At 48.5% G+C, this 18,053-nt stretch overlaps 1 protein-coding gene across 1 annotated transcript in view; it reads right to left on the reverse strand.

The window, feature by feature from the left end:
* IPO9 (importin 9) overlaps nucleotides 1–18,053 on the reverse strand; it is a 567,644-nt gene that overhangs the window by 119,462 nt on the left and 430,129 nt on the right. Inside the window, exon 22 of the mRNA XM_069239031.1 lies at nucleotides 10,293–10,394. Within this exon, the coding sequence (XP_069095132.1) occupies nucleotides 10,293–10,394 (102 nt within the window). The remainder of the gene's footprint in view (nucleotides 1–10,292; nucleotides 10,395–18,053) is intronic.

Raw genomic sequence — 18,053 nt, forward strand, 5'->3', positions numbered from 1 at the left:
GCGTATGCAAAGATCCCTGACCAGTTCATCCATAGAGCATTGCCTGGGGATTGATCTTGTGGGTACCTGGATGCGAAGTTTTGGCATTTTGAGTTTTCCTTTGTTGCAAATAGATCTATTTGAGGTGTTCCCCAAATTTGAAAGTAATTGTTTAGTATTTGGGGGTGAATTTCCCATTCGTGGGTTTGTTGGTGATCTCGAGAGAGATTGTCTGCCAACTGGTTCTGAATCCCTGGAATAAATTGTGCTATTAGGCGAATGTGGTTGTGAATCGCCCAATGCCATATTTTCTGTGTTAGGAGGCACAGCTGTGTTGAGTGTGTCCCTCCTTGTTTGTTTAGATAATACATTGTTGTCATGTTGTCTGTTTTGACAATAATTTATTTTTGGGTTATTATGGGTTGAAATGCTTTCAGCGCTAGAAATACTGCTAACATTTCCAAGTGATTTATGTGAAACTGTCTCTGATGTATGTCCCATTGTCCTTGGATGCTGTGTTGATTGAGGTGTGCTCGCCACCCTGTCATAGAAGCATCTGTTGTTATGACGTATTGTGGCACTGGGTCTTGGAAAGGCCGCCCTCGGTTTAAATTTGTACTGTTCCACCATAGAAGCGAGATGTATGTTTGGCGGTCTATCAACACCAGATCTAAAAGTTGACCCTGTGCTTGTGACCATTGTGATGCTAGGCACTGTTGTAAGGGTCGCATGTGCAATCTTGCGTTTGGGACAATGGCTATGCATGAAGACATCATGCCTAGTAGTTTCATTACCATTCTGACTTGTATCTTTTGTGTTGGATACATGGCCTGTATTACTTTGTGAAATGTTTGAACCCGTTGTGGACTTGGAGTGGCAAATCCCTTTTGTTGTGTTGATTGTCGCTCCTAAGTATTGCTGCGTTTGACACGGCAAAAGGTGTGACTTCGCATAGTTGATGGAGAAACCTAGCCTGTGAAGGGTTTGTATGACATATTTTGTGTGCTGTGAACACTGTTTTCGCGTGTTGGTTTTGATTAACCAGTCGTCTAAGTACGGGAACACATGTATTTGCTGCCTTCTGATATGTGCAGCTACTACTGCCAGGCATTTTGTAAAAACTCTTGGCGCAGTTGTTATTCCGAATGGCAACACTTTGAATTGGTAATGTATTCCTTGGAATACGAACCTTAGGTATTTCCTGTGTGAAGGATGTATTGGTATATGGAAATACGCATCTTTTAGATCTAATGTTGTCATGTAGTCTTGCTGTTTGAGCAGTGGGATTACGTCTTGTAATGTGACCATGTGAAAGTGGTCTGATTTGATGTAGGTATTTAGTGTTCTGAGATCTAGTATTGGTCTCAGAGTTTTGTCCTTTTTGGGTATTAGAAAGTACAGTGAGTAAACTCCTGTGTTTTTTTGTTGAATTTTTACTAATTCTATTGCGTCCTTTTGTAGCAATGCTTGAACTTCTAGTCCTAGAAGATCTATATGTTGTTTTGACATATTGTGTGTTTTCGGTGGGACCTTTGGAGGGAATTGGCGAAATTCTATGCAATAACCATGCTGGATAATTGCTAAGACCCAAGTGTCTGTTGTTATTTCCTCCCAAAGATTGTAAAATTGGCTTAGTCTTCCCCCCACAGGTGTTATGTGATGGGGTTGTGTGACCTGTGAGTCACTGCTTATTTTGAGGGGTTTTGGGGCCTTGGAATTTTCCTCTATTTTTGGGGAATTGGCCCCCTCTAAATTGCCCCCGAAAACCTCCCCTCTGATATTGACCCTGGTAGGTAGGCCTTGTTTGTGAGGTTGTGGTTTCTGTGGGTTGACCTCGAAACCCTCCCCTAAAAGGTGTTTTCCGAAACGTGCCTCTGCTCTGCGGGGAGTAGAGTGCGCCCATGGCTTTGGCTGTATTGGTGTCCTTTTTGAGTTTTTCGATGGCAGTGTCTACCTCCGGCCCAAACAATTGCTGTTCATTAAACGGCATATTGAGCACAGCCTGCTGGATTTCCGGTTTGAACCCAGAAGTGCGCAGCCATGCGTGCCTTCGTATTGTGACTGCAGTGTTTATTGTCCTTGCAGCTGTATCTGCTGCATCCATGGAAGACCGTATCTGATTATTTGAGATACTTTGTCCCTCTTCCACCACCTGTTGCGCTCTTTTTTGGAACTCCTTGGGTAAGTGTTCGATGAAATGTTGCATTTCATCCCAATGAGCCCTGTCGTATCTTGCCAAAAGTGCTTGTGAATTGGCAATACGCCACTGATTTGCTGCTTGTGCTGCAACTCTTTTTCCCGCAGCATCAAATTTGCGGCTCTCCTTGTCTGGAGGTGGTGCGTCGCCTGAGGTATGAGAGTTGGCTCTCTTACGAGCTGCCCCCACAACTACTGAGTCTGGTGTCAGTTGTGTTGTAATATATATTGGATCTGTGGGCGGTGGCTTATATTTTTTCTCCACCCTTGGAGTTATGGCTCTGCCTTTAATTAGATCCTGAAAAATTTGTTTTGAATGTCTTAGCATTCCTGGGAGCATGGGAAGGCATTGATACTGGCTATGGGTGAAGGATAGGGTGTTAAAGAGAAAGTCATCCTCAATTGGTTCCGAATGTAAGGAGACATTGTGAAATTCGGCTGCCCTTGCGACCACCTGTGTATAGGATGTACTGTCCTCAGGTGGTGACGGTTTTGTAGGATAAGAGTCTGGGCTATTGTCAGACACTGGAGCATCGTAGAGGTCCCATGCATCGGGATCATCCTGACTCATTGTGGTATGAGCTGGTGAGTGCATCAGTGGTGGAGTTGTTGCTGGTGATGCATGTATTGATGGTGGTGGAGACGGTGGTGGGGTTGTTTTCCTTGCCACCTTTGCCTGTGGTTGCTTGTCCTTTTGTTGAAAGGCAAATTTCCTTTTTATTTTGATTGGGGGAAGAGTGGTTATCTTCCCTGTGTCCTCATGAATATGAAGCCTTCTTTGTGTGTAGTCAGGCTCTACAGCTTGAAGCTCCTCTCCAAATCTATGTAATTGGGAGGTTAATCCTTGTTCCTCTGTATAGGAACTAGTTTTCGGCTCCGAGGCTGGCTGTTTCGGAAGTCTTTTTAGGCTCCGAAGAAACCTTCTTTGTTTTCGGCTTGGTGTCTCGGTGCCGAAATTCTTCGTGCCGCTGTCTCTGTGCCGAAATTTCTCGGAGCTGCTGTCTCGGCTCCGAGGCTGCTGTGTGGCGGTGTCTTGACCAGAGTCGGATGACTTCGACACCAGCATGCCCTTTTTCGGTGCCTTGGATGGGTCACCTATTTTTCGGGTTAAGCCATGGCCTGTTGGCGGTGGCGTCCCCTGGGCTTTTGTAGACTTCTCGTGAGTCTTGATTTTCGACGTCTTACTCACGGTTTTGGTTGTTTCTTCGGCGTCGAGTTCTTCCGAATCCGACTCGCGGATGGAGAAAGCTTCTTCTTCCTCCTCGAAACGATCTTGACCTGTCGGCGTGGACGCCATTTGTAGTCTCCTGGCTCTTCGGTCTCTCAGCGTCTTCCTCGACCGAAACGCTCGACAGGCTTCACAAGTATCCTCCTTGTGCTCGGGGGACAAGCACAAGTTACAGACCAGATGGTGATCCGTATACGGATACTTGTGATGGCATTTTGGGCAGAAGCGGAATGGGGTCCGTTCCATGAGCTTTGAAGTCGCACGTGGCCGGGCCGACCAGGCCCCGACGGGGGATCGAAAAAACCCCGAAGGGCCACCGGAGCTCTTCAAAATTCGGTGTCGATTTGTTCTAACTTACCCGATACCGAACGCAAACAATACCGACGTTTTTTTCCGAGATTCTAACTAACTTTCCGACCCGAAACACGGAGCGAAAAGGAACACGTCCGAACCCGATGGCGGAAAAAAAACAATCTAAGATGGAGTAGACGCCCATGCGCAATGGAATCGAAGTGGGAGGAGTCCCTCGGTCTCGTGACTCGAAAAGACTTCTTCGAAGAAAAACAACTTGTAACACTCCGAGCCCAACACCAGACGGCGGACTGTGCACAGCATGTGTATCTGCAGCTACACATGCCATCAAACATATATATATACACACATAGATATATATATATATCTTTTTTTTTAGGAATTGGCATAAGAAACCAGCATTGGGAAGAAACTGTAGAAAATAGCTAGGACCCTAGGGAAGGACCAAACCATATACTCAAGGATGTGGAGTAGTTATAGGGGAGCTAGAAAAACTTGGGATCCCAAGAGGTGAGTATCTAAGTGACCCCCAGCGACCAGGAGAGCAGGGTCAAGTACCTGGTCTTCCCAAGGACTAACCAGAGAGCTTAGAAATGAAACTAGGCAAGAACAGGACCAGACCAGAGGAACCCAAAGGTGGATTCTGGAAGAAGAGGACCTGCAAAATAAGGGGACAGAGTCCAGTCCACAATGGAGTGCCCAGATGGGGCAGGAGCCACTACCCACCCACCCATCTGTCGAAGATGCAGGTCGACGATGGTAGATGAAGATCAGCTGTGGAGTCCAGGAGCTAAACGGAAGTCCTTGGAGTCGTGCAGCTGATGTCCTGCGATCGCCGGGTTGCAGTCAGTCAGTAGTCAGGAGGACCGCCAACAAGCCTTTGCAAATGCATGTTGGAGCAAAAGAGGAGTTGCAAGACTGAGGAGGACCAGCAAGGCCCAAGGGACTCGACCCTTGGAGGGCAGTCCAGGCTGACCCTCAGCAGCCTGGAGAGCCAGCAGAAGCAGTTGCAGAACCCACAGGCAACCCACTGGGAGCAGGCACTGTAAGTTGCAGTGAGCCCAGTCAGCATACCCGGAGAGGAGTTCCACGTCGCTGGAGCAGCAGAGGAGAGACTGTCTTTGCAAGGATGAAGTGCTGGAGGCCCAGGCTACTAGGAGCCTGGAGATCTCTTGGCGCAGGAGTCAACATGCCTTGGTTGTTGCAATGCACAGGGATATTGTTTGTGCAAGTAGAGGCAAGGGCTCACCGTCTCCCAAAATGGACAGATAGCAGAAAGTACCAAGGGGACCACTACGGACCACCAATAGTGTTGCAAGATGCATGCAGTTCCAGAGGAGAGCAGATCCACATGGCCAGACGTCACTGCTTCAAGTGCCTGCAGATGCAGGGGAGTGACTTCTTCACTACAAGGGAGATACCTTCTTAATGCAGCTGAATTCTTGCTGACCACAGAGGATGCACAGCCGATGTCGTCTCTGGAGTTGCAGTCGTCGGTTCCTGAAGTGTCCAGTTGCGGTTCCGGTGGCCGGGAGCAGAAGAGGTTGATGCAGAGGAGTCCTGCATGCCGCATCTGGGGACCCACCCGCAAGGGAGTCCCAAAATAGTCCTAACAGGGTGGTTTGGTCACTTTGCAAGGTGACCACCTATCAGAGGGGGTCACCGACATCACCTGCCTGATCTGGCCACTCAGATGCTCCAAAGGGCCTCTGCACATCTTGTTTTCTACACTTTTTTTTCAAGATGGCAGAACCAAGTGGCCATCCGGAGGAGCTCTAAGCACCACCCCTGGGGTGGAAATCGACAAGGGAGTGGTCACTCCCCTTTCCTTTGTCCAGTTTCACGCCAGAGCAAGGACCGGGGGGCCCTGGACTGGTGCAAACCAGTTTATGCAAGGAGGGTACTAAATATGCCCTTCAATGCAAACCGGTGGCCTGGGAAGGCTATTTCTCCACAGCCATGTAACAGCTATTTCCAGCGGAGAAGGTGTTGCCTCCCTTTCCCACAGGAAATCATTTGACCTGCCCTCCCCTGCCTGAGCTGGTCAAGCAGCAGGAGGGCAGAAACCAGTCTAAGGGGCTGCAGCATCGCAGGCTGCCTGCAAACCCTGAAAGACTGGTAGGAACATTACTGGGGGGGGGGGGGGTCCTCTAAGGAGCCCCCAGAGTGCATGGAATCATGCCACCAATACTGGCATTAGTACTGGGGTATGATTCCGAGATGTTTGATACCACACATGCCTAGGTTCAGAGTTACCATTATGTGGCTGGACCAGTACATGGGTAAAATGGCTTCCCTGCACTTACAAAGCCCAGTACATTGGAACTGGAGTTCATAGGGACAAACTCTGCTCATGCAGGGGTGCCCTCACACAGGAACCTGCACCCTGCCCTCTGGGCTAGGAGGGCCTACCACAGGGGTGACTTATAAAGACCTGGTGCAGTGACCAGTAGTGAAAGGATGCATTCACCTTTTCACGCAGGCTGTAATGGCAGGCCTGTAGACACATTTTGCATGGGGTCTCATGGGTGGCACAATACATGCTGCAGCCCATGGAGAACCCCTGGGGCCCCAGTGGCCCTAGGTACCCGAGTACCAAATACTAGGAACTTATAAGGGGGCACCAGTATGCCAATTGTGGGGTGCGCAAAGACCTAGGCAACCAATTTTAGAGGGAGAGCGCACAATTACTGGGGTCCTGGTTAGCAGGATCCCAGTGAAAACAGTCAAAGCACACTGATAGCAGGCAGAAAGTGAGTGGAACCATGCCAAAAAGAGGGTACTTTCCTACAGAACGACCAAAGTAGCTGTCTCCGCAGACCTGACTGTACAGGCAGTAATGCTTTGTGAACGTGTACAAAAATGCCCAGGTTGCTGCCTGGCAGATGTCAGTGACAGAAACTCCGTGTGCCAACGATGTGGTGGCAGCAGTTGCTCTGGTGTGGTGAGCATGCAAACCCTCAGGGGGTTGCTTCTTTGCCAGAGCGTAGCACATCTTGATGCAGAGCACCACCCATCGCAAGATAGTCCGTTTCTGCACCGCCTGTCCTTTCTTCATACCTACATATCCTACAAAGAGTTGATCGTCCACCCGGAAATCTTTTGTACGATTGAGGTAGAACGCCAATGCTCTTTTTGGATCCAGACGGTGGACTGGCTCCTCTTCATGAGAAGGATGCAGAGGTCTCTAAAAAGTAGGTAAAGTCATGGATTGACCTACATGAAAAGGTGTAACCACCTTAGGAAGGAAGGAGGCCCTGGTACAAAGCATCACTATCAGGATGGGCAGACAAAAATGGTGAGTTTGAAGAAGCTTGAAGCTCAGTCACTCTGCGAGCAGAGGTGATGACAATGAGGAATGCAGTTTTTAGTGTGAGGGGCCGCAATGGACTATGTTGTAGGGGCTCAGAAGGGGCACAGATAAGACAGGTAAGAACCAGGTTCAAATCCCACTGGGGCATTGTGAACGGGGTAGAAGAGAACAAATGGGTGATTCCCTTAAGGAACCTCCCAACAATGGGAGACTTTAACAAAGAAGGTTGATCTGGCAGACTGAGAAATGCTGAGATGGCAGATAGGTAGCCTTCAAGGGTGCCCAAAGCAGAGTCCTGCTGGGCAAGAGAAAGGACGAACAGTAGGACCTCAGAGTTGCAGAAAGGGGATCAACAGGCTTGTTGGTACACCGTTACACAAATTTGTTCCAACAAGAGACATACATCATTTTGGTGGAGGAACGCCATGATAACATTGCAGACTTCAGGCGGAAGGTCGAAAGCTGTCAACTGTCGCCGCTCAATCCAGAAGGTGGAGACTAGACAGGTTCGGGTGGAGAACCGCCCCCCTGCTGCTGCGACAGAAGATCCTCCTGAAGGGGCAGTCTGATCGGAGGATCCGTGGCCAAGCTCAGGAACTCGGGATACCATACTCTTCGTGCCCAGTCCGAAGCCACAAGGATTACTTGGGCCCGGTCGCTCTTGATCGTCTTCACAACTCTGGACAGAAGTGGTATTGGCAGGATGACTTAAAGGAGGCCTGAGTTCCACTCAAGACGAAAAGCGCAACCAAGTGAATACCGCCTTGGAAACTTCAGTGCACAAACCAACTGACACTGTACATTCTCTGCAAGACGAAGAGATCTAACCAAGGCTCTCCCCACATATGAAAGAGACCGCACGCCACCTCCAGATGGAGACACCATTCGTGGTCAACTATGCATCGACAGCTGAGCTAGTCTGCACTGGCTTTCAGAGAACCCACCAGATGTTGCCCTGGTGTTCCAGCTACATCCAGCGGCACAGAGCCTCTTGACAAAGGGTCCACAACCCCACTCCATACTGCTTGTTGCAGTACCACATGGCGGTGGTGTTGTCTGTCAAAGAGGAAAGGAATGCTTTCAATGTAAACCTGATCGCCCGGAGCTCCAAAAGATTGATGTGGAGCCCGAATTCCACCACAGACCAGAGTCTTCTGAAGTCTGCCTCTGAGACTTTTGGACATCCCCCGAAAACCCAGACATCCTCAACCAGGTGTGGCACCTTAAGGCCAATGGCAACGCAACTGATCTACCCAGTGGGTCGGTCGTGTCCAGCCCACAACCTATTGTGAACTTGAACACATTCCGCCCATCAGCAATGGGTAGGGAGATGATGGCTGAGGCCTCCTGCAGAAACACCTGCACGAACGTATCCCATAAGGAATAGGTGTAGCGGCCCAAGAGGCATGCATTGTTCACAGACCGCAATGGAAGACTGGAGCAAGAAAACATCTTCCTAAGCTGATCCAGTCTGTTTGAATCGCTATGCGCTTGCCGGGGGCGGGAATAGGAATGCACCAGATGAGGAAGAAGCCTGGATTACAAGGCTCTCAAACATAGGGTGCTGAGACAGGAATTTAGGGTCGTTTGGCGCAGGCAGATTGCTGCCCGCGACTGTCCTATTCACAGGAGCCCCTGTGCTGGGTCTGGACCAGGTATCTAGAAGGACATCCGTGAGGGCTTCATTGAAGGGTAAAGGGGGTTATGAAGTGGAAGTACTAGACTGAAGCACCTCAGTCAGGAGGTTAGTTCGGACCGCCATGGAGGGAATCTCGAGGCAGAGTACCTTAGCCACCCTGCTCATCACCTTAGAATTTATGACACTCCCTCTTCCATAGTCATGGTAGGGGGAGAAAGCATGCCAGTGTCTGGAGAAGTATCCAGACCACTAGCCTTCCCAATTCTTGAACCCAGTCCAATTCTAGCTGGTATTCTAGAGGGCCCAGTGACCCCTCTAAACCTTCCCCGTATGCAGAGTCGAGCACCAGGCCACATGAGCTTAAGGGACCGCTCCCTCAAAGCCTTCAGGTTCACGGCCCATCACTTGGAGTACGACTTTGGGTCGTGGTTGCGCTCCAGACACCACAAGCTCACGAAGTGCGGATCCGTCACAGACATCATTCCATGACAGGAGTCACACGGTTTGAACCCGGGCTTCAGTGACATCCCTTGACGCACCAAAAAGTAAAAAATTATGACAAAAAGGTCGAAGTTATTCAAAAAATGACTAAGGGCAGCTCTCGCCGGACCTGGGCATGGCACGAAAGATCAGAACGACTGCAACACCATCCTGGTGAACACGATGCCGACGACTGGCGCGGAATCTACCGATGCCACCTGACGGCACGCAAGGGTACTGCTCAAAGAAAATATCGCCGGATCCAGTCTGACACATGAGGGAAATTCTAAGGTGAGGAATCTGCAACAAGAAGTCTTTGTCCCTTTGATTTTACAGTGCTGTTATCTTCAGTGTCTAAAAGGCTCTCCAAATCCTGCTTGTCCTTGACAGCAAGAATGTAGCAGGTGTTCAATTCCACAACATTGAAAAGAATGGAGGGAAAACTGTTTTTTATCCTTACATTTCTATACAGAAATACCTATATAGGAGTCCTTGTAAGTAGAATAAACGCCTATAGTAGTAGCGTCTCCTCTCTGATCTGCAGGATTCTGAGCGAGAATCCTTCCTTGGCTGACACAGTCCTCTTGGACATCAACTAGCAAAAAGTACACTACTTGAAAGAAAAATCAATGAGGTACCACACAAAGGACATGATGGCCCTTCTTAGCTTTCTTCAAGCGACAAGCAAAGCATTTGACAAAGTGAACGCACAGCTGAAAAAAACTAAGAAACAGATGTTTTCAGTCAGAAAAAGAAATTCACTTTCCTGCTTTCAAAAATGTCAAATGTTGGCAACGAGTTGTGACGAGAAATCTTTTGAAATAAAGGCTGTTAAGGCACAAATAGTTTCAAGAAAGTTTCAGTGTATTTCTGCATTAAAATAAATAAGGCCCAATTTTAAAATAAAACATTTCTATTTAAAAAATAGTGCTCTGGGATCCTACACATAGTGAGAGTATAAATGAAGATCGTACTTTGAAGAAAAGAATTTCAAAGTTATGAGGCAAGCTTTGGTCACAATTAAAGAACACTTCTGGAATTATCAAGTTAAATTTCAGCTGGACATATCTTATTAACCTATTGTGGGATGGTTTGATTATTAAAAACTTCGAACTGATGTAACGAAACATGTAAAGTATGCTCACCATATTTATTTGCAGAGAGGATATCTGATAAAAGCTGTCCAGCCAAGCCTTCTTCTTCATCGTCCTCTTCATCCTCATCTTCCCACATGTCACTTGTCTCATCTGTAGGAAATGACAATGAAATATCCGAGACCTTTAACACATGGTGGATTAGTTATTAGAGTGTATTAAATAAGTGTACCCACTGTGCTAGATGGGTTTGGTTTTATGCATGAGAGGAGAATATGATATGGGGATCTAATGAAAGAAGCTTCCTACCTCCGGTAATGCCTTATCTGGTAGAGTCTAGTTGCAGAACCCTTACCTTAGAATTCCCCCAGGCATCAGTCTGTATCTGGAGATTATTCTCGAGCAATACCCCTGTGCGCCGTCAGTCAGCTCTGCATCCATCGTCCGAGTCGTGCATGCCAGATATGATGTCGTGGGACCTATATAGGCGTCACCCCAGTGTGCTGATGTCAGTTTATTTTCACGGCTTTCCAGCCCAGAACAGCAGAGCCATGAAGAACACTGACCACTGGTGTGCCAGGAATAGAGCCCTTAAAGCGAAGTCTCTTTACCTAGAATCAGCTCGCAGAGCAGGGAGGATGGGTGGGTCAGTAGGAAATCTGCAACTAGAATGTCTCTACCACATAAGCCGTTACCGAAGATGAAAATAAGTTACTTACCTATAACTATAGTTCTCCAGTATTGGAATCAGGACTTGACCCTTGTTCATAGTTAGCAGATTTGATGAGATCTTCAGCGGAATGTGGTCTCTCCCAGATAGGAGCATTTTCTGAGCACCAATGCTGGTGAGGCCAATATGGGGCTATCAGGATTAGTCTGCAATGTTCTCTCGATTTTCGTGAGCACTCTTAAATCAGGGGAATGGGTGGCAAATATTCCGCACCATGCCATAGAAAAGGCATTCCCCCACGACCCCAGATGGTGATCCCAGCTTGCACAGAAGCGGCATTTGGTGTTCTGTGGGGTTGCGAAGAGATCTAGGTTGGGTTTGCCCCATTTGTTTCGAAGACTTGGTTGGTAACCTCTTGATTCAATTCCCTCTCATGGCAGGATGATGTTAGTCTGCTGAGGGCATCTGCTATCTCTTTCTGTCTCACTGTTAGGTGTTCTGCTCTTAAACTCACCCCATTGTAAATAGCCCAATTCCAAATATTTTGAGATTCGAGATAGAAGAGACCTTGTTCCTCCCTGCTGGTTCAAGTAATGCATTGTTGTGATTGTCTGCCCTCATGAGAACTGCAGATTTTTTTATGCTGGGGAGAAAAGCTTGTAGAGCCAGAAATACTGCTTTGAGCTCTAAGAAATTGATGTGACATTTTTGAAGAGAGCTTTTCCACCTTCCACTGACCTGTAGATCTTGTAGATGTGGCCCCTACCCTTCCAGAGAGGCGCCTGTGGTAATGACCAGCTGTGGGTATTAAAGCAGAAAAGGAAGGCCTATTGTAATGTTTGATTGTTTTGTCCACCAGTGGAGTGCTTCAATCATGCGTGGAGTCACTGTGATAATGTCATTGATTGACCCTCTCTTTTGTACCCATTGAAGGTCTAATTCCTGCTGTAGGGGGCGCAGTCTTGTAACTGCGTTTCTTTGAAATCAGGTTGGTAAGGACACGATTTTGGTTTGTCTTTCCAATGTGGGAAAGGCCTTGTCTTTGATCGTGTCTATGGTCACTCCTAAGAAAGTGGTTACTCTTGCTGGCAAGATCTTTGATCTGTTCCAATTTAGGGTGAGACCCAGCTCGTTGAATAATGCTAGGCAAACTTTAGCTGAGTTGTGAGCTGCCTGACTCGATTGTGCTTTTATGAGCTGTGAAGAAATGGCTCCCTGTTGCAGTTACCCCCCACTTTTTGCCTGATACTGATGCTGACTTGACTGAGAAGTGTGCTGGGACCCTGCTAACCAGGCCCCAGCACCAGTGTTCTTTCACCTAAAATGTACCATTGTCTCCACAATTGGCACACCCCTGGCATCCAGGTAAGTCCCTTGTAACTGGTACCCCGGGTACCAAGGGCCCTGATGCCAGGGAAGGTCTCTAAGGGCTGCAGCATATCTTATGCCACCCTAGGGACCCCTCACTCAGCACAGACACACTGCTTGCCAGCTTGTGTGTGCTGGTGGGGAGAAAAGGACTAATTCGACATGGCACTCCCCTCAGGGTGCCATGCCAACCTCACACTGCCTGTGGCATAGGTAAGTCACCCCTCTAGCAGGCCTTACAGCCCTAAGGCAGGGTGCACTATACCACAGGTGAGGGCATATGTGCATGAGCACTATGCCCCTACAGTGTCTAAGCAAAACCTTAGACATTGTAAGTGCAGGGTAGCCATAAGAGTATATGGGCTGGGAGTCTGTCAAAAACGAACTCCACAGCTCCATAATGGCTACACTGAATACTAGGAAGTTTAGTATCAAACTTCTCAGAATAATAAACCCACACTGATGCCAGTGTTGGATTTATTAAAAAATGCACACAGAGGGCATCTTAGAGATACCCCCTGTATTTTACCCAATTGTTCAGTGCAGGACTGACTGGTCTGTGCCACCCTGCTGCTGAGAGACGAGTGTCTGACCTCATGCGGTGAGAGCCTTTGTGCTCTCTGAGGACAGAAACAAAGCCTGCTCTGGGTGGAGGTGCTTCACACCTCCCCCCTGCAGGAACTGTAACACCTAGCAGTGAGCTTCAAAGGCTCAAGCTTCGTGTTACAATGCCCCAGGGCACTCCAGCTAGTGGAGATGCCCGCCCCCTGGACCCAGCCCCCACTTTTGGCGGCAAGTCCAGGAGAGATAATGAGAAAAACAAGGAGGAGTCACTGGCCAGTCAGGACAGCCCCTAAGGTGTCCTGAGCTGAGGTGACTCTGACTTTTAGAAATCCTCCATCTTGCAGATGGAGGATTCCCCCAATAGGATTAGGGATGTGCCCCCCTCCCCTTGGGAGGAGGCTCAAAAAGGGTGTACCCACCCTCAGGGTTAGTAGCCATTGGCTACTAACCCCCCAGACCTAAACACGCCCTTAAATTTAGTATTTAAGGGCTTCCCTGAACCTAAGAATTTAGATTCCTGCAACTAACAAGAAGAAGGACTGCTGAGCTGACAAACCCCTGCAGAGGAAGACCAGAAGACACCAACTGCCTTGGCCCCAGACTTACCGGCCTGTCTCCTGCCTTCCAAAGAAACCTGCTCCAGCGACGCTTTCCAAGGGACCAGCGACCTCTGAATCCTCTGAGGACTGCCCTGCTTCGAAAAAGACAAGAAACTCCCGAGGACAGCGGCACTGCTCCAAAAGAACTGCAACTTTGTTACAAGGAGCAGATTTAAAGATCCCTGCAACTCCCTGCAAGAAGCGTGAGACTTGCAACACTGCACCCGGCGACCCCGACTCGACTGGTGGAGAACAACCAACTCAGAGAGGACCCTCCGGCGACTCTACGACTGTGAGTAACCAAAGTTGTCCCCCCTGAGCCCCCACAGCGACGCCTGCAGAGGGAATCCCCAGGCTCCCCCTGACCGCGACTGTCTGAACTCCATTTGCCGACGGCTGGAAAAGACCCTGCACCCGCAGCCCCCAGCCCCTAAAGAAACTGAACTTCTGTGCAGGAGTGACCCCCAGGAGGCCCTCTCCCTTGCCCAGGTGGTGGCTACCCCGAGGAGCCCCCCCCTTGCCTGCCTGCATCGTTGAAGAGACCCCTTGGTCTCCCATTGAAAACTAAAGGAAACCCGACGCTTGTTTGCACACTGCACCCGGCCGCCCTCGCGCTGGTGAGGGTGTACTTTCTGTGTGGACTTGTGTCCCCCCCCCGGTGCCCTACAAAACCCCCCTGGTCTGCCCTCCGAAGACGCGGGTACTTACCTGCTGGCAGACTGGAACCGGGGCACCCCCCTTCTCTCCATTATAGCCTATGTGTTTTGGGCACCTCTTTGACCTTTGCACCTGACCGTCCCTGAGCTGCTGGTGTGATAACTTTGGGGTTGCTCTGAACCCCCAACGGTGGGCTACCTTGGACCAAAAACTGAAACCTGTAAGTGACTTACTTACCTGTGAAATCTAACAAAACTTTACCTCCCCCAGGAACTGTGAAAATTGCACTGTGTCCACTTTTAAAACAGCTTATTGTGTTTTGTGTAAAAAGTATACATGCTAAAGTAATGATTCAAAGTTCCTAGAGTACTTACCTGCAATACCTTTCAAATGATATTACATGTAGAATTTGAACCTGTGGTTCTTAAAATAAACTAAGAAAATATATTTTTCTATAACAAAACCTATTGGCTGGATTTGTCTCCGAGTGTGTGTACCTCATTTATTGTCTATGTGTATGTACAACAAATGCTTAACACTACTCCTTGGATAAGCCTACTGCTCGACCACACTACCACAAAATAGAGCATTAGTATTATCTCTTTTTACCACTATTTTACCTCTAAGGGGAACCCTTGGACTCTGTGCATGCTATTCCTTACTTTGAAATAGCACATACAGAGCCAACTTCCTACATTGGTGGATCAGCGGTGGGGTACAAGACTTTGCATTTGCTGGACTACTCAGCCAATACCTGATCACACGACAAATTCCAAAAATTGTCATTAGAAATTGATTTTTTGCAATTTGAAATTTTTCTAAATTCTTAAAAGACCTGCTAGGGCATTGTGTTAGTCCCTGTTAGCATTTCCTTTTAGAGTTTAAAAGTTTGGTAAAAGTTTGAATTAGATCCTAGAACTAGTTTTAGTATCTTAAAAAGTATTCCAACTTTTAGAAGCATAATGTCTACTACAGATGTGAATGTGGTGGAACTCGACACCACACCTTACCTCCATCTACAGATGAGAGAGCTAAGGTCACTCTGTAAACTAAAGAAAATAGCAATGGGCTCCAGACCTTCCAAACTACAGCTCCAGGAGCTGTTGCCAGAGTTTGAAAGAGCCAACCCCTCTGAGGATGGCAACTCAGAGGATGATGATAGTGACTTGGAGGGTGATTCCCCCCCACCAGTCCTATCTAGGGAGAACAGGGCCTCTCAAGCCCTGACTCCACAAATAATAGTCAGAGATGCTGGTTCCCTCACAGGAGGGACCAACAACTCTGAAATCACCGAGGATAACTCCAGTGTAGAGGACATCCAGTTAGCCAGGATGGCCAAAAGATTGGCTTTGGAAAGACAGATCCTAGCCATAGAAAGGGAAAGACAAGAGATGGGCCTAGGACCCATCAATGGTGGCAGCAACATAAATAGGGTCAGAGATTCTCCTGACATGTTGAAAATCCCTAAAGGGATTGTAACTAAATATGAAGATGGTGATGACATCACCAAATGGTTCACAGCTTTTGAGAGGGCTTGTGTAACCAGAAAAGTGAACAAATCTCACTGGGGTGCTCTCCTTTGGGAAATGTTCACAGGAAAGTGTAGGGATAGACTCCTCACACTCTCTGGAAAAGATGCAGAATCTTATGACCTCATGAAGGGTACCCTGATTGAGGGCTTTGGATTCTCCACTGAGGAGTATAGAATTAGATTCAGGGGGGCTCAAAAATCCTCGAGCCAGACCTGGGTTGATTTTGTAGACTACTCAGTGAAAACACTGGATGGTTGGGTAACTGGAAATGAAGTGCATGACTATGTTGGGCTTTATAATTTGTTTATGAAAGAACACATTTTAAGTAACTGCTTCAATGAAAAGTTGTATCAGTATCTGGTAGACCTAGGACCAATTTCTCCCCAAGAATTGGGAAAGAAGGCGGACCATTGGGTCAAGACTAGGGTAACCAAAACTTCCACTGGGGGTGACCAAAAGAAAGGGGTTACAAAGACTCCCCAGGAGAAAGTGGGTGACACTAGAAACAAAGAAAAAGAGTCCTCTGTAGGCCCCCAAAAACCAGAACAGGTGGGTGGGCCCGAGACACAACCCAAAACAAAGGTGGGTACCAGGGTAAGAACTGGGATGCCACTAAGGCATGGTGCCACAACTGTAGACAGACAGGGCACCACACCAAGGACACTTCTTGTCCCAAAAACAAACCCCCTAGCAAAATCCCACGGGTAACCAGTGTAGCCATTGGGGATGACTCCTCAGATGAGGAGGTCTTCATAGCTTTCAACTGGAAAAAGGGCCCAACAGGTGAGTTGGAGATTCCAGAGGGAAGTAGACACTTCCACCACCTACAAGTGAATGGAATCCCAGCCACTGCCCTGAGAGACACTTGTGCCAGTCACACTATTGTGCATGACAGGCTGGTATTCTCAAACCAATACATCCCAGGTGAGATGGCCAGAGTAAGAGTTAGCCCAGACAGGGTCACTGATAGGCCTGTGGCTTTTGTGCCCATAGAAGTGGGTGGGACTTTTAGCTGGAGAAGGGTGGTAGTCAGTACAGACCTCCCCCTTGATTGTCTCCTTGGAAATGACTACCCCGAGGTTAGTCAGAGCCCAACAGAAGAACTGGTCCAGTGCCAGTCCTCTCCCAAGGATTCTGGAAGTCCTGCCCCTGCAGTAACTGCAAGTAGGCCCCAGAAGAAAAAGAAAAGAAAACAGAATAGGAAAGGTGGGCAACCTTTAGCCAAGGTTCCAGCAAGCCAAGGAGATTCTGCTCCAGTAGGGGAGAACTCCAAAAGTGGCACTGGTACAGTCCAACCTGACCCACAAGAAGTCCTGGCTAGTCAGGCAACTGTTAAGCCTGAGTGTGTGGCTCCTCAGCTAACAGAAGAAAGAGTGGAAGAAGGGCGTTTACTACAAGATGTGTGTAAGGAAATGCCTCCTTGGCATGGTTACCCCCTGACTTTTTGCCTTTGCTGATGCTATGTTTTGAATTGAAAGTGTGCTGAGGCCTGCTAACCAGGCCCCAGCACCAGTGTTCTTTCCCTAACCTGTACTTTTGATTCCACAATTGGCACACCCTGGCACCCAGATAAGTCCCTTGTAACTGGTACCTTTGGTACCAAGGGCCCTGATGCCAGGGAAGGTCTCTAAGGGCGGCAGCATGTATTATGCCACCCTGGAGACCCCTCACTCAGCACAGACACACTGCTTACCAGCTTGTGTGTGCTAGTGAGAACAAAATGAGTAAGTCGACATGGCACTCCCCTCAGGGTGCCATGCCAGCCTCTCACTGCCTATGCAGTATAGGTAAGACACCCCTCTAGCAGGCCTTACAGCCCTAAGGCAGGGTGCACTATACCATAGGTGAGGGTACCAGTGCATGAGCACTGTACCCCTACAGTGTCTAAGCAAAACCTTAGACATTGTAAGTGCAGGGTAGCCATAAGAGTATATGGTCTGGGAGTCTGTTTTACACGAACTCCACAGCACCATAATGGCTACACTGAAAACTGGGAAGTTTGGTATCAAACTTCTCAGCACAATAAATGCACACTGATGCCAGTGTACATTTTATTGTAAAATACACCACAGAGGGCACCTTAGAGGTGCCCCCTGAAACCTAACCGACTATCTGTGTAGGCTGACTGGTTCCAGCAGCCTGCCACACTAGAGACATGTTGCTGGCCCCATGGGGAGAGTGCCTTTGTCACTCTGAGGCCAGTAACAAAGCCTGCACTGGGTGGAGATGCTAACACCTCCCCCAGGCAGGAGCTGTAACACCTGGCGGTGAGCCTCAAAGGCTCCCCCCTTTGTCACAGCACAGCAGGGCACTCCAGCTTAGTGGAGTTGCCCGGCCCCTCCGGCCACGGCCCCCACTTTTGGCGGCAAGGCTGGAGGGAACAAAGAAAGCAACAAGGAGTCACTGGCCAGTCAGGACAGCC

The sequence above is a fragment of the Pleurodeles waltl genome, chromosome 6 (assembly GCF_031143425.1).
Source record: "Pleurodeles waltl isolate 20211129_DDA chromosome 6, aPleWal1.hap1.20221129, whole genome shotgun sequence".
Classification (NCBI taxonomy): domain Eukaryota; kingdom Metazoa; phylum Chordata; class Amphibia; order Caudata; family Salamandridae; genus Pleurodeles; species Pleurodeles waltl.